General features: G+C 33.5%; 1 protein-coding gene across 7 annotated transcripts in view; it reads left to right on the forward strand.

Moving 5' to 3' along the window:
- Nucleotides 1–15,785, forward strand: part of LOC144965408 (uncharacterized) — a 21,008-nt gene extending 5,223 nt beyond the window's left edge. For all 7 annotated transcript variants that reach the window (XM_078900732.1, XM_078900729.1, XM_078900731.1 and 4 more), the window contains exons 3-15: nt 1–38; nt 396–514; nt 735–853; nt 1,564–1,693; nt 3,689–3,903; nt 5,254–5,492; nt 7,690–7,873; nt 8,321–8,719; nt 9,470–9,571; nt 10,320–10,463; nt 12,052–12,213; nt 13,666–13,811; nt 14,562–15,785. The exon at nt 1–38 is cut by the window's left edge and continues 197 nt beyond it. In XM_078900732.1, coding sequence (XP_078756858.1) covers nt 1–38; nt 396–514; nt 735–853; nt 1,564–1,693; nt 3,689–3,903; nt 5,254–5,492; nt 7,690–7,873; nt 8,321–8,719; nt 9,470–9,571; nt 10,320–10,463; nt 12,052–12,213; nt 13,666–13,811; nt 14,562–14,568 — 2,004 coding nt within the window. In that variant the 3' untranslated portion in view covers nt 14,569–15,785. The remainder of the gene's footprint in view (nt 39–395; nt 515–734; nt 854–1,563; nt 1,694–3,688; nt 3,904–5,253; nt 5,493–7,689; nt 7,874–8,320; nt 8,720–9,469; nt 9,572–10,319; nt 10,464–12,051; nt 12,214–13,665; nt 13,812–14,561) is intronic.
- Nucleotides 15,786–16,007: the final 222 nt, after the last annotated feature.

Genomic DNA, 16,007 nt, shown 5'->3' on the forward strand with positions numbered 1-16,007 from the left:
GTGCCTGGGGCATGGAGATGTATTGTTGCTGTTCAAAGGTATGAACTTTTGTAGTTAGGAATGAAAATGAAGGAAATGATTGCATTCTGTGTGTGCATTGAAATGGTTTTCAAGTATTTACAATCTAAATTGTTAGCTGGATAAGAAATAGTAGTCGTTGACATATGCTTTTATTCTTTTCTTATAAAACTGTCTTTACTTTTACTAATTATCTTTACTGAGAATAATTGTGTTTAGTCATTTTTCTATTTTCAAATTTTTTTTTAGTCGTCGGTGATGGCTGGTGTGAGTTTTTTTTTGTTTTTCTGCTCTCTTTAATTGTATTCTATGTCACAACTGGCACTGAATTTTATCCACTAATTTCTGTTAAACCAATTCTCATATATTTTCACCAGGTGTGGAGCATCCCCATTGATAAGAAATAATTTAGGTCTGACCCCAGAGGAGCAAATTCTTCATCAAAAACACCAAGGATGGGAAGAAAATTTGTATTGGGTACGGAAGTTCTCTCCAGGTAAGTTTCTCAATACTCATTATGATTAGTAGTAATTAGACAAATAGGATAAATACTATTTTATAGTTGGTAAGTGATCTACATAGAGAGAAAAGTTTGCAGCTTTCCTATTATGTGGTCACAAGTTTTCTTTTCCTTAAGAATATTGTTTACTAATATAATTTGTGTTTATTTATATCTATTTGTTGATTTTTTATCTTATTTACTTATTTTATCTTAGGTTTGTGGAATATCAGAGATGTTGATGTGCACTATTCTAATTTGAATTTAACGGATAGATTCTTGAAATTCTGGTGTCGCACATCAAAGGTGATCTGTGACACACTGATTAATCTTAAGGTAAGTTATGGGCTCTTCAGACCCTGTTTAAATGCAGTTATTTAGGCATTTGATTAATTTTGATATCATAATGTATAATTTTGATGCATGATTGTATCATTATCATTGATAGATAGATCTATTTTTATATTGTATTCATAACTTTTGATTATAGCCTCAGTGTTTAATGCCAACAAATTAGATAATTGAGTTTGCAATTTAATTAACAGCTTCAAAACTCGTTGGTTGGCTAAACAGTTACATATTGTCATATCGCAACACACAAAATAATATTCTCATAAATTTAATATTGTTGAAAAATTGAAAATTAAAAAAAGAGATGACAACAAACAATGACGCCGACTCAACAAATAAGCTAAAACATCTAGTAATACTAATACAACTACTCATTGCCTTGATTAGTATCATGAATACTCCTCACATGTAACCACAACTATGTAAACAATTAATAAACCTCATTTAAGCTCAAATTGACTGAAGAGATGCACGTAGCCTTGAATCACTGGCAAAATTCGTTTATTCCTTTTCATGGATATTATATGCTCTAATTGAATTAATCAAGCACTCTTTAGAATACTGGACCGTGTATATACCCGTCCAAAGAAATAAATCTGTACGTAGTAGTAACTTCTCAATTATTTAATATGTTTTTTCTCTATACAAATATTAATGGCTGCCTGCTTTTTTTCATAACTTTTTCTTTGTCACAGACACATTGTGTGGAGAATCGAAAACTGATGGTGTGTGTTGTAACATTGGAGAAATATGAGATCACCACTGAATTAGCCCTTGCTGTGCTAAGTGGATCAGTAGAATCAATGGACACCATCTTGAACTCAGGTAAGGAGATTTATCTTGAACTTGGAGAATGGGCAAGATTCATCTTTTCCATGGCCTGGAGGATCAACAACTTGTCACCATCAACAATGATTTGAAGTGACTAGAGGACTAAATAGCCTTTCATAACCTCTGACATGATGAGAAGCATAGTATCATAGAATCCATTGGCTAAATCAAGAAAACAAAGCAGTCTGACCAGAAGTATGGAAGATATCAACTAATGGCCCGGAAGAAAAACAAAACAAAACATAAAAAAATAAAATAATTGACATGAGATTTTATTTAGTGTAATATCCACTTAGTGTGTCAAAGCGCTTTATGAGGGGTTTCAAGCCAACAGTCTGGGTGGGGTTTCTGACCTCCCATAGTGGACAGGAGGCACTTACTGTGTCTTCTATTCTCATACATCTGTTTTCCAACATGCTTTGTCTTGGAATGAGATTACTTGGTTTTGCCTGGCCCAGGCCGGATACCCTAGCTGGGAGGGAAACAGTCAAATATATAGTTAGAGTTTTGGGAGATGATATTGTTTGTCTTGTAAATCATCTCTCTGTTAGGCACTGTAGTATGTTTTGTTTACGTGTTATATTTGATTTGTAAACATTTGAGTGTATCCCTCTTAGTGGGGACCCGTGCTTGTGTCTGGATGAGACTTTTAGGTGATCTCAAACTTGGAATCTACATCTGTTTCCTATTTGAACCAATTCCCCTTTGTCTTACCTTTTCTTGGGTGATTTAATTCTAATTCTATAAATTTTTACTATCCCATTTTCTTCCTTTTTACTGGAGCTGATATGACCTTAATGTGTTGCATGCAACATAAAACCCTTAAAAACAAAACAAAACAAACAAGCCAACAGCAATGTTTGAAATTTAGGACAAGACAACACGCGTGTAAGGTGCTATTGCAATTCTTTTTTTTGTTTTTTTGTATTTTTGGACAAAGACAGCACTTTAGCTGGTCAGTTTCTTGTTTTACATTTGGTGCAGTGAGAGAATGTGGATTAAGAACCTTTACCAACGACTCAACTTTGTATCAACCAGAGTGAAACTCAAACAGGTCTGAAGACTAGTGTCATACCCTAGGCCACAGAGCTTCACAAACCAAAATGGCTGTACTAGGGATACACAATTGAAAGATTACACCTTGCACAGTTCAAATTTTAAAATCCTAGATGCATGTATGGGGTCATTTTTCTTTCATATATGTCGATTATACCTTACTTACAGTGAATTCTCACGAAGCTGCTCTATTGTTATTCTGTCAGCATTAATTTAGGAAAGATAATTTAATTACACAGTCAACTCTTTACATAACCCATTATTTGAAAGTCCTAAATTCAATTAGTATTTACAAACTTTGTTTAGAGGGTCAAATCTGGCCCAATTCAGTTTTTTATGCTTGAGACTCTGCTTTTGAAAAAAACAAAAAAACGGAATTCAGATAAAATGTGACCCACCACCTCATTCTGATATTTTATCACGATGAAGTAGACAGTCCTGAAAAATCAATCAAATTGACTTACAACTTACAATGTGTAAATTCTAAATTATTTTCAAAGTTTGGTTCAATATAAATATGTGCAGAAATCATGCATTTCGTTTGATGAAGATTTTTCTTTAAAACATTTACAGTTTGTTTATATTTATCATCTGTGGTAGATCTGATTTGGTAGAATTTTGAAATTATGCTTAATGGAGAAGTCTCAAACCTTGATTCTGACTGACTAAAACTTCAGAAATTACTGGACCACTATTATTTTCACAGGTCAATTTACAATACATGCTATTTAAAGAATCATCCAATGAAAATCATTTAAAAATATTTCTTTCTGAACTTGGAAATGTTTTAGACAAAAATCTTGTTTCCGATGCGTGAGATTTCATTCTTCTGTGTTTGATCACAGTTTGAGGTCATATTAGTGTTTGAATTAAATTTTTAATACCAATTTGAACTATCTTCTTATCTATACATTTTTTGTTTTTCTTATACAGCCCCTGCAGAAAAGGTGAATGTAAACACTCTCGACCATTCCTATCAATACAGCTATCCAGATTGTCCAACAGCCCCAAGACCTCTCATAGCAGCTGCATGGGAGACAGAAAATTATGATCTTGTGAAAAAACTCATGACATTCAAACCAGACACATCTCTAAAGTACACATTTGAAGCTGAAGCTTCTCGCCCTCCAAAACCCTTGTTTTTTCACGTAAGTCATTGAGAGGGACAATTGTATTCATTTAAAGCTGAAATACAATTCTAAAAAAGAGGCCCTTTGCCCAAAGAGTTGGAGTTTATCCCATTTTCTATAGCGATTATGAACGGATAGTAACACTTCCATGCTATAAATGATTAGACTATCCAAGAGTTTTTAATATTATAATTTATTTCAGCAATGGATCTTTATACAAAGGTTCCATGACAGTTTTGTGTGGATGAGGACGTTGGTGGTGGTAGTGGTGGTTGAGATTGGGGGGGGGGGGGGATGGAGGGGGGATAATTACGGGTTGTCTTGCATTTGCCATCATCATGATATGCCTTTTAGAAAAGTTCTAATGAAAGTCTGATTGTGTGTTTGTGTGGACATATGTCTATCTTTGTGTCTATGTGTGTGCATGAGAGACCTATATTCTGCTGTCACCAAATGAAGAATACAGATATTGTTATTGTTATTGTTATTATTATTATTATTATTATTATTATTATTATTATTATTATTATTATTATTATTATTATTATTATTATTATTATTATTATTATTATTATTATTATTATTATTTTGATGATGATGATGTGTTTTGGGTGGTCTTCCAAGTGAGCTGCAGTTCCAGCAAATATGATAACCTTAAAGTTTATTGTCAATGGCAAATGAGGATTATTTTAGTTTTATCTTTGATCAGAATCTCTCAAAAGTTTAAAGTAAGGTGCAAATTTGAGTTTAAAAAAAACAAAGTATGTGGCAATCATGACATGAGCTGTCTTTTTTTTTTTTTTTGTAGATAATCTTTATGATATAATATTTTGATTTCATGAATCACTTTTAAAGAATATAATGAGCATCTCTATTATATATAAGAGTTTGTGAAATACTTCTTATCGTGCTGGTTGTTTATGTTGGGTAACAGCCTGTTTATTCAGATGTTTTTGAAAATAATGTTTGTTATATCTAATTTTTAATAGTAATGATTCCAGTGTATCCTTATCAGCGAGGAACCTATGCCTTGTTTGTTGATTTCCGATTTTTTGTGGCCAAATCAGATTGTTGGATAGATGACTATTTGAATGTACTTATGTTTTCCTGTTTGAAGTTGTTCCCTTTATCTTACGTTTTTTTTCCTATATTCTTGAGAGTGCAAATATACAATCTTTTGTGTATCCCATCCTTTGATTTTACTGATCTTGAAGTGACTCAACATGTTTGCAAGTACGGTAAAAGTCCATCAAATCAAACAATACATTATTTAAAATGGAATATACTCCTAGTTTGTTATTTCATATGCTAAAGATTTTTCAGCATATTAAGTGCTCAAGTGGTAATAAATATTTTCTCTCCTTTCAGCTGGTTAATCCTAAATCAAGGCCTAATAATCCAAATATAACAGCCGCTGTCTTGCAAGGCTCAGATTTAAGTCTACGCAATGAAAATGGGGAAACTATTTTATTTGAAGCTATTTACAACGACGAAACAGAAACAATCATTCAGATCATCCTGGACTGTGGGGTGGACATTTCATCAAGAGATTTAAAAGGCAGAACAGCCAGAGACCATTGTGTTTTGCTGAATAGAAATGATTACATGTAAGTTCCTCTATTCTAGTGCTTATGATATTTCTCAGAATACTTTTCCGTATCGGAGATCCGTCTCCCTAGAGAGGTTGAATGCCATAGAACGCCATTCTTCATGCTTAAAGGCCATTATAGAGCAGATTATCTTTGTGCCAGTTGTTGCCTCCACATTTCCTATCCATGACTTCCTTGGTTTGTCTGGTGCCTTCTGCCAGCTACTTTTCCCTCTAGCGATTGTGTTGTGTCTCAGAACGCATCCATAATAGTTCAGTTTTCTCATTTTAACTTCTGCCAACAGTTTTCTAGACCTTAGGCCTGCATCAATAAGAACCAGAATATTTGAGTTCTTTCTGGTCCGTGGTACTCTCAAAATTCTGAGGTACACCTACATCTCAATAGCATCAACTATTCTCCATCTCCTTCATTTTGTCCATGTTTCACTGGCATACAGGAATGTGGGTCATACATAACATTTAGCCATACTCACTTTTGTTTTTGTTGATATTTTTAAGCTAGTGAGGATTTTTCGCGTTTTTATGAAGTTTTTTTTGACAATGCTTATCCTTTTTTTGACCTCTGCAATAGATCTGCCATCTTCTGTGATTTACTGGCTGAGGTATGTATAAGCCTGTCATTGTTCATTGCTTTTCCGTCTGCTGTTATAATGGCTTTGGGTTTTTGTTCTACTCGTGTGAATACCATTATTTTCGTTTTCTGTATATTAATTTTCAGTCCATAATTATTACTTATTTTGTTGGTCTCATCTACCAGTTTCTGCAGGTCTTATTTGTTTTTTGCCAGTTGTACCTTATCATCTGCTTATCTCAGGTTATTGATGTTCCTTCATTTCACAACTACACTGTGCATCATCTCTCTTTCTCTGAATTTAGATTCAATATATAGGTTGAAAAGGCACAGTGAGAGGACACAGCCTTGTCAGACACCCCGCTTGATTTCCACTGGGTCAAATAATATATTCCCATTTCTTATTTAGGTATTTTGGGTCCAGTACAGATTTACTATAATGGCAGTGTCATTTCATTTTCATTTATGTTTCTTTAAGTGTTAATCAGCCTCGGAGTGTTCAATAAACTATGCCAACACTTCTTTTTGGACTTCCAGGTTTCCCTCAATCAAAATTTTGAGGTCGATTATTGCTTCTCTGGTTCCGCTATTGCTTCAAAATCCTGCTTGCTCTTCACTGACTTCGGCATTTATTTTATCCTTTATTCTACTCAGTATGATGGTTAAAAGTATTTTCAAAACGTGGCACATCAGACTTGTTGTTCTGTAGTCAGAACGTTCTACTGCATTTGCTTTCTTTGGGAGGAGGACGAATACTGATCCGTATCTCTTGGTGAAATGCTTCTACTTCTTCATCATCATGTCTTGTTGTTGGAGCATAAATTTGAATAATTGTGATGTTAAAAGGTTGTGCTGCCAATTTACACATTATGACCCTGTTGCTGATTGGCCAATATCCCAACAATGACTGTGCTACTTTCCAATTAAGCATTACCCCAACACCATACTCATGTTTCTCACCTCCTGAGTAAATCATCACATACCTGTCTTTACTGATTTTCCCTCATTTTGTCCATTTTGTCTCTGACATTCCCTTTATGTCAAGTCTCATGTCGTCCATTTCCTGTATGGCATTGTTGAGTTTACCGGCCTGGTATAGAGTCCGGACATTCCAAGTGTTTTTCAGAATATAAGCAAATAAATAAATGTTCACAACTGATCATTGATTCAATTTAAAATCATTCAACGTAGAAAAGAACAATTATGAGTTTTAGAACTTTGTCATGTGGATCATAACTTGATCACTGTTGAAATCCCTGAATTTTTCCTCTCTATTACTTCCACAACATGTGTTTACAATCTTACTTCTTATTGATATTATTTTAAAGCAAGGTGCTTTGAACCCATTTGCAGAAGGAAAAGTTGCAATAAACCCGGTTACAGGTATTGGGTGATTCTTTGAAAAATAGTATAAATTTCATGATTTAGAAAATAAAACCGATCTGTGTTCATATCTAGTTTTGAAAAAATTTAATACTGATTTTCCAAAATTTGACAAGTTAACACAGAATGAACCATATGGCAATATTAAATATATTGAGAAAGGCTATGCACTGCATTGGAATGTGCAGATGTTTAAATGTATTTATTTTCATTAATATATAAAATATTTTTCTCCTATCAGAGGTCTGATTGATTCCCATGTTATAAAACTTGCAACTAATTTGAATGTGGCTGGTCTTGAGAGGTTAGTTCTACAAATGTATGATCGTATTCCACACGATTGCAAAGTTCATGTCTCCCAATTGTCAAAAAGTGATAACCAGATGCAAGTTTTACACATTCTGAAGAACATCCATTGCATACAAGTAAGCCTTCTTGTTTATGTAGTGATTATTTAAACTAGGATGTTTCATATTTAGATTTCTAGTACATTTTTTAAAGAGATTCTGGAAATATCACGCCTTGTCCACAGCAGGGTAAGAACTGTTTCTTATTTATTAACCTTAAGTTTCTCATCTCTTAACTTGAGTCTTAAGTCCAGATGTTTTTAAAATAGGAAAGTTTTGAGATTTTTCTTGAAGTTGTCCACTGAGGTCATTGGTCTTAAAGGCTCAGGGAGAGAATTCCTAATGGTCTCGTATTTTTCAAATGATCTATCACCAATTAATTTACTGTACTTTATGTACAGAGAGCCAATTTTGCCGAACTGAAAAACTAATTTTATTTAAGCCAGGATGTTTCACTTATTTCTTTAGTATGAACTTTATAAATTCTGACCTTTTAACTTATCTTGAAATATAATTTTTTTTCAGGATACAATAAAAAAGTTGTTCACTTTGGTCAAAAATGGCAATTTCATACAATTTTCAAAATTGTTGTCACCACAACTTGTCTGTGCTCGTGATAAGGCTGGAAGGAGTCTTCTCCACTTTGCTGTACAATCCAGTGCATCTACTGTGGATGGGAGCAAGGGCTCCTCTGAGGTGATAAATGATGAGATCATGGATGACATCAGCACAATCAACATTGACAGAGACAATCAACAAGAGGAGGCTGTACCAGACACAGATAAACTACATATAAACTCAAAAGAAAAAAAACGAACTTGTGTTTTAGAACGATTTCTTCGCAAACATTCCAGACCTGATTTCCTCAACATCATTAATCTTCTTCTAAAGGAGTACCCGGAAGTAGCCAGGATTACTAATAATGTAAGTTGATGATTTTTTTTCATTCATCTTTAATTAGATTAGACGGTAATTTGTTGATAACTCATTTTGAATCCTTTATAACCTGGTTTCATTTTTGGATTGAACTAAATGAGCAGGTGGAAGTAGTCGCCAATTTTAATCATACACAAGAGAATACTGTTGTTCACTTTATTTTGTGGTGCTTCATGGCATAGAAATGGGTTTTGATCAATCCTGATCTCCTTCACCACCCTATCTCAAGCCCCCCCCCCCCCCCCCCCCCCCCCATCCCTCCCATACACACATCACACACACATAACACCACTTCCTATGTTACTATGAGGGTTTTAAGGGTTGTATTGGTAACATACTTTTGGCCATCTGGAAGGTTTCTTTTTCATACTATTTGAAATTAATTAAATTTTATCAGTGAAAGGGTAGTTAAAAATAAGTTAACACCAAAATTTTTTCCTTTGCAAACCTTCCCTTGTCAATAAACCCGACAATCAAAGATTATTTACCCCCAGAATAATTTGGATATATCACATTTTATCATTGAGCCCTATCAAGTGAACCGCTTTTCATCTTTTAATTTTTTTAACCCTGCATACAAAAATTTGATTAATTCTAATATGATTGATTATTAATTGTAAAAGATATGAGCAATTCCATCTATCCCTCAGTGCATCTAAGAACACGTACGAGATTATGTTTTCTTTTTGTACTCAATATTTTTAAAATTTACATTTTAAAACTTTTATTTGTTTCTAGATGAACCAAACAGCCTTGCATTATGGCCACGTCTATTCAGCCAACAAAGCTATCATGGATATTCTAAATAAAACAGGAAATTACAGGCAATCTGAAGACATTGTAAGTTTACTTGATGGTTCCTGTCTTTTATGCTACAAATGCTGACCTGCTGCGTTTCATTTCTGGTTTCTTACTCAGGTCCTTCACTCCGATTGATGGAGGCAAAGACCATTGGCAGATTCGTAATCTCAATCTCATCAGATTTTATGCTATCCTCTATCTCTCTCTCAGTTCCTTTCCATTTGTAAACTTAAAATTTCTGTTTAGCACCAGTTTAATACCAATTTTAAGGCATCTTGGCCCATTTTCTGATAGCTATTCAGAAAGCCAGGAAGTTGTATAAGCTTTCTCTGAACTCAGATCCATGGTTTATGATACGATCTGAAATAAAAAAAGAAAAGAAATTTTATTTATTCATCCTGTTGGGGAAACATTTTTATAGTGTTTTAAAAGAAAGACCAAAGCAGTCTACTGTTGTGCAGAACTGAAAAGTGAGTAATTAGAATTAAGTTTCTTCATAAGGGAAAATTCTCACCCGGGCAAGTCATGAATCTGTCTTCTGGGTGTTAGTGTATTGCCATATTTACTGTAGGGTGCTTTTTCCTTTTTACCGTCCAAGTGGAAAGCAATTTTGAAATATTTTAAATCTACCTTACTTTGATTGTTTTACTAATCAACCGATATCAGATTGTCTGACGAGTTTTTATTTGCTTTCAACCCTGTCAATATTCAAAAAGTCAAATTTCATTTCAAATTGTGCAGGTTTTCTTTTTTTTGAAACTTGTCTATGACACTTGTTTTGTTTCAGTTTGGATTTGTACCTGAAGACTACGATCATAACTTATGTGGAGAGCAGACCTATAAATCTAGACGGAAAGTTGTTGATGAAATGGACTTGAATATCTTTTTGACAGAATCTAAGTTTGAACACCATCTGAAAAAATCTATTAAGGTGTGTGTTTTTTCATGTCTTACAGAAATAGATATATTATTCAAATATGATCAATAAATGCAAGAATAAAAAAAAACAACTATAAATTATGCAAGCTCATATATTTGATAAACATGTAATCAGTTCATTCAAACCTGTACAGTGTATGTGACGCCAATAATTTCACAACACACAAGCTGGGTGGGGATCCTGACCTCCCATAGTGGGCAGGGAGGTACATGCTGTCTTCTATCCCCCCATACCCGTTTCCCAATTGTTTCCTGTCGTTGTCTTGGAATGAGATTACTTAGTTTTGTCTTGACCCTGGCCGGAGTCCTTGGCTGGGAGGGAAACAGTCGAAAGTATAGTTACAGTTTTGGGAGCTGATATTTTTTTCCTTGTAAATCATCTCTCTGTTATGCATTGTATTATGTTTTGTTTACTTATTATATTATATGATTTGTAAACATTTGAGTGTGTTCCTCTTAGAGGGGACCTGTGCTTGTGTCTGGATGAGACTTTTGGGTGATATCAAACTAAGTACTTTGATAGTATGCTCTTGGAATCTACATCTGTTTCCTATTTGAACCAATTCCCCTTTGTCTTACCTTTTCTTTAGTGCTTTAATTGTAATTCTAAAAATTTTTACTATCCCATTTTCTTCAATTTTACTGACGCTGATGTGACCTTATTTGTTGCAAGTGCCGTAAAACCCTTAAAAACAAAAACAAACAAACAACACACAAGGATAGTTTTACATTTGCAATCCAAAATCAAATGCTATTGAAAATATGTACATTATTCATACACATAATTGTAATATAAAAGATGAAATCACCACATGCCACTGGTTAGTGGGATACGCTGAACGAATTATTAAGTTTAAGGGATTTTTATAAACATAATAATTCTGACAAGTACCTTGTGTGACGCTGTTCAAACGCAATAGCCTTAATCTAAAAGTTTTAATCCTCCCCAAGTCTCAGGAATTTTCATTATTTGGAAGTTAAGGATTTTGAACACTTACATAATATTGTTGCAACTGATACATTCTTTATAAAAGTAAATAATTATTTTAATGGTTTTAATCACCAGGCTAAATTTTCTGTGGAAAAATGAAAATAAATAATATAGAACATCCATTAATCGAAATTGCCTTTGGTATTGTAAACCATAGATCGAAACAGTTATTGGTATACAATTTATTGATATAACAACCTTTAACAATTCATTTCTTTTCTCTATGTTATTTAGAATTTAGAAACGATAGTTCAGAATTCTACATAAGCATAAATAGAAAATCCAAAGCAAAAAAAAAACAACAAAAAAAAACCAACAAATCCAATAAGAAGAAACAACAACTAAAAAAACCCAGCCCCCCCCCCCCCCCCCCCCCCCCCCCCCCCCCCCGCCTTCCTGAAAAAAAAAAACAGGGAAAAAAATAAAAACAAATAATCCCATGTTATCCCTTATTAGTTTCTCTGTTTTAATTTTTACTGTCTTCTCTTTCTTCTTTCACCTCTTCCTCCTCATCCACATTGTTATTGCTTGCTTTCCACCTTCTCGTACAAATACCAACCTCAGTGATTTTATCATATTGTTTCTCTAGACAGGACATACGTGTAAGCTAAGGTGTCTTATCAACCCATTGGTGGCACATGGAGGAGAGTCGTATTACAGTCATGTTTTGTTTGATTGTTTGGATGCCAATAGAATTTCATTGGCAAGCTACCTCATCCAAAAAGGTTTCAAAACAAATATCTCTAAACAGGTAAATCACTTGACTCTCACTTTCATATGTGATTTACAGCCTCAATCCAGCATTATGTCGGGATGAACAAGAGATACTGAAAAGTTGATGTAAAGTTAAAATGATAAAATAAAAGAATATGAAATATTGGTTTTTCACACTTTCAGATGACATATTGGTTCTATTTATTATGAAATGGAGGTCCTGACAGCTCAGTTGGTAGTGCATACTCTTCACACACAAAGGGACTAAGATCGATTCCCTGCCCACCCAGCAGTGATTGGGTAGCTGGTGATAGACTGGCGTCCTATCCAAAGGTTAGCATGCCTAATGGCTCTGAAGGACTACATGTTTTATCCATACGAAACATAAACTCGACCTAAGTCGGATATTTTTGGATATAAATGCAATTTTCAGCATCTAAATCATCCTGACATAATATTGTTTTTAGGTAGTGATTCACATACTATTAATGATTGATTTTCTGCCATATTATCAGAATATTTGGATGGTGTGTGTGTGTGTAAGGGAGTTAGGGTTGTTATGAAACTAGGTATTCAAGAATTTAAACATTCTATTGAATCACAATAAAACTTCACATATGCCAATGTATGATTCATACCTCGTGCAAAAATAGCGAAAATTTGAAATTTTATTCCACATCCCCTTTTCTTCATTATTTCCACCCCTAATATTGGATTACCCTATCATTTCTTAGTCAAAATGTATTTGTTGAAGGAAACATTTATTCAACGATTGAATAATATTCTTGCCCATTTCTTTGGCTTAAGCAGAAGTTGAAAAGATTGTTGATTGGCCATTTGAAATAATCTTTCAGTGTAAATGAATACAAATTTAATGTGTTTTGGTCAAATTCGTCATTCTTGCAGTGCAGGTGAAGAATTGTGAATCGACGACTAAGAAAAATTATCACTCACTTTGCAAGCGATTGAAGCTGAACTTTTTTCTGCTGGTCTGTAAGGTTGGGCGCTAATTGATATCAGAACTCAGTAATTACTAAGACCGCTTACTAAGACTCTAGAGATACTTACTCGTTACTTGTTGATTCTGATAAAAGTGTAGAAACAAGTTTACAGTTTATCATACTGAAACTATAATAACTTTTATCACAAAGCAATAGGACAAGGCTAAAAGGTGATATAGTATCAAGAAAAGGAAAGGTGGTGTTTGACAACTTCCAATGACTGTTACATATGACGATATTTAAAAGAAAAAGATAAGCCAGCTTGATTTTGATTTAAAGTTTAAAAAAAAAAAAAAGGAAGCAACCAGTTCATACCTTATGAAAAAACCTTCCAGAATAGTTTGATATAGATGTGAATAAACTATTTAAACAAACCATACCAAAACAGATAAAATTATATTATATTCTTGTATGAGTTACATTGGCAATTGCCTAAAATAAACGTTTTGAACCTTGAACCTATAATATACATGTTTTCTTTTTGGCAGTATGATACATGCAATCCAGCCAACCCCATGTGTGCCATGATGGAATGTTCTCATGCTGTCACTACACTGCAACAGCGGGCATTACAAGTAGGGGCAACAGATCTCGTCAGTCTCATCAACAAGAGGAACAAAGAAAGCATGAATGAGTATGTATATTTATTTGTTTTTATAATAGGCACTTTGAACAATTTTTTTTTTCTTAAATAGCATTGAGGGCCTTAAGACATTTGCAAATTGTCTTCTCTTAACCTATCAATGATTTTTTTTAAGAACACATTTTTTGTCTTGTGTGGGATGTATCCATTTGAGGGGCTCGTTAAAAGTGTTTTTTTTTTTTGGATGTGTTCATTGTCTGTGCAACAGATATGTATGTCTTCCAAGCAATCCCAATCTAAAGCAGCATGCATAAGATGACGAATCTGCATTCTTGGTCAGCAGACAGTGAACATGCTTTGCAGCCATACATTAAGATGCTCTTTAAACTTTGGATTTGTTGTTTCGTGCTAGCACATTGCATTCCATTTTATACCTCATTGGTTATTTGGTTATTCCTCGTACAAACTTACAAATCAGTACAATTGAATAAGATAATAATAAAGCATCTAATAATTATCTTTTCAAAGATGTCTGGAATATTTTTTTTTCTTGTTTCTTGTGTCTGTGGTGTGGATGATAAGTTGTTCTTTAGTGATAGTTTCATTTCCCAAGACAAATTAATCATTATATATAGAAACCCTTGGATTATATTCAACTGGCAGTTTTCAATGTTTTTTTGTGTTAAAAGAATTTGTCTTGTTTAGACATCAAAATTTTAAAATAATATTTTTTGACTTACTGATTCACAGTGTTTAAATTTTAAAAAATGCATTTTGATAAATTCTTTTCTCTTTTGACAGGTACTAACATTTCCAAGTCAAAGCTTATCAAAACAATCACCAAATGTAAGGAGTTCGTACCTCAGCTGCGTGTTGTACATTTGAAGGAGGCATACAAAAGAATGACATTCCTTTTTAAATATAAAAAAGTCTTTCCTACAGATTCAAATTGTTAAGTTGTGCCATTCCAACGTTATCATTTTTTATTTTATGCAATCATCAACAACTAAGACATGTTTTTGAAACTAAACAAACATACGCATACCCACACACACACACTCTCTCTCTCTCACTCTCTCTCTCTCACTCTCTCTCTCTCTCTCTCTCTCTCTCTCTCTCTCTCTCTCTCTCTCTCTCTCACACACGTACACACACACATTAGGGAAGTGATACAGGTTTGAGATCGTTCTTACTTATATTGTTCTCATAGTTTGAGAGATAAAACGTTTCTATAAAACTCAATTAGATTCCAAATTCCACACATTTCATGTGGATGAATTAGTTATATCACTAAATACAATGTAAACAAATGGGAGGGGATGAAAGAGCAAATAATTCCTTCAATATTAAGAGACAGAATAATTATCATTAAAAAGTGCAGCAATTACCGTTAAATCCCTACAACCAAACTAAAAAAAAAACAAGACCCCCAAAAATAACTTTCAATTCACCTTGCTGTTATTTTATGATTTGTAAAAGATATATAGTTTCTGATGCAACCATCAAAAGATCTTGTTCAGAGATTGTTTGTCAATTCTATATTTACAATATCTAGATGGGGTTACTATTGCCTGCATCACATTTTATATTATATTGATACGAGGTAGATACACACAGATGGTATCAGTTTCTTAGAGTTTGTGGTTTACCTACGGACGCATTTCAGAGTTGAGTGAGGAAGTTGTAGGCATAAGAGCATGGCTGAGTTTTTTTTGTTTTAAAAAAAAGTGTTAAAAGTTATCTGACAAGTGTTTTTTGATGAATGAGTCTTTCATTATGATATACTACTTGAACTTGTGCATATCCTTGACATGTATATTGTAGTATGTATTCGTTTTTGAATGGTTTAAAACAAATTATTATAAATAGGAATTATTCATACATTTATCTTTATTCTTATTGTTTTTTAACACGATAATGTTGAACAAAATTGAGATTAGTGTTGTATTTCTTATTTCTACTTTGGCATATCTCATTTAATACTTTTATGTGTTTATGCAATTAATAAATCTAAATTGAATTGTATGAGATGAAGGTTTTTTTTCGCTATTATATATTTGTTATTGTTGTGTTGCACTGGTTTCCATGCAGATGTAATTTGTCTAAGATTAAATGCAGGGCCTTTAAAGTTAAACTAGAAACAACAAATTAAATACTGATTGGGTGCGGACGGGCTGGGGAGATTGCTTGCAGTGTACTCTGTCTTGTAGTTCTCTTCTATGAAGCTTTGTGTCCTTGCCAAATAAA

The sequence above is a fragment of the Berghia stephanieae genome, chromosome 2 (genome assembly GCF_034508935.2).
Source record: "Berghia stephanieae isolate SIO BIC M18660-M18661 chromosome 2, UCSD_Bste_1.3, whole genome shotgun sequence".
Taxonomy (NCBI): domain Eukaryota; kingdom Metazoa; phylum Mollusca; class Gastropoda; order Nudibranchia; family Aeolidiidae; genus Berghia; species Berghia stephanieae.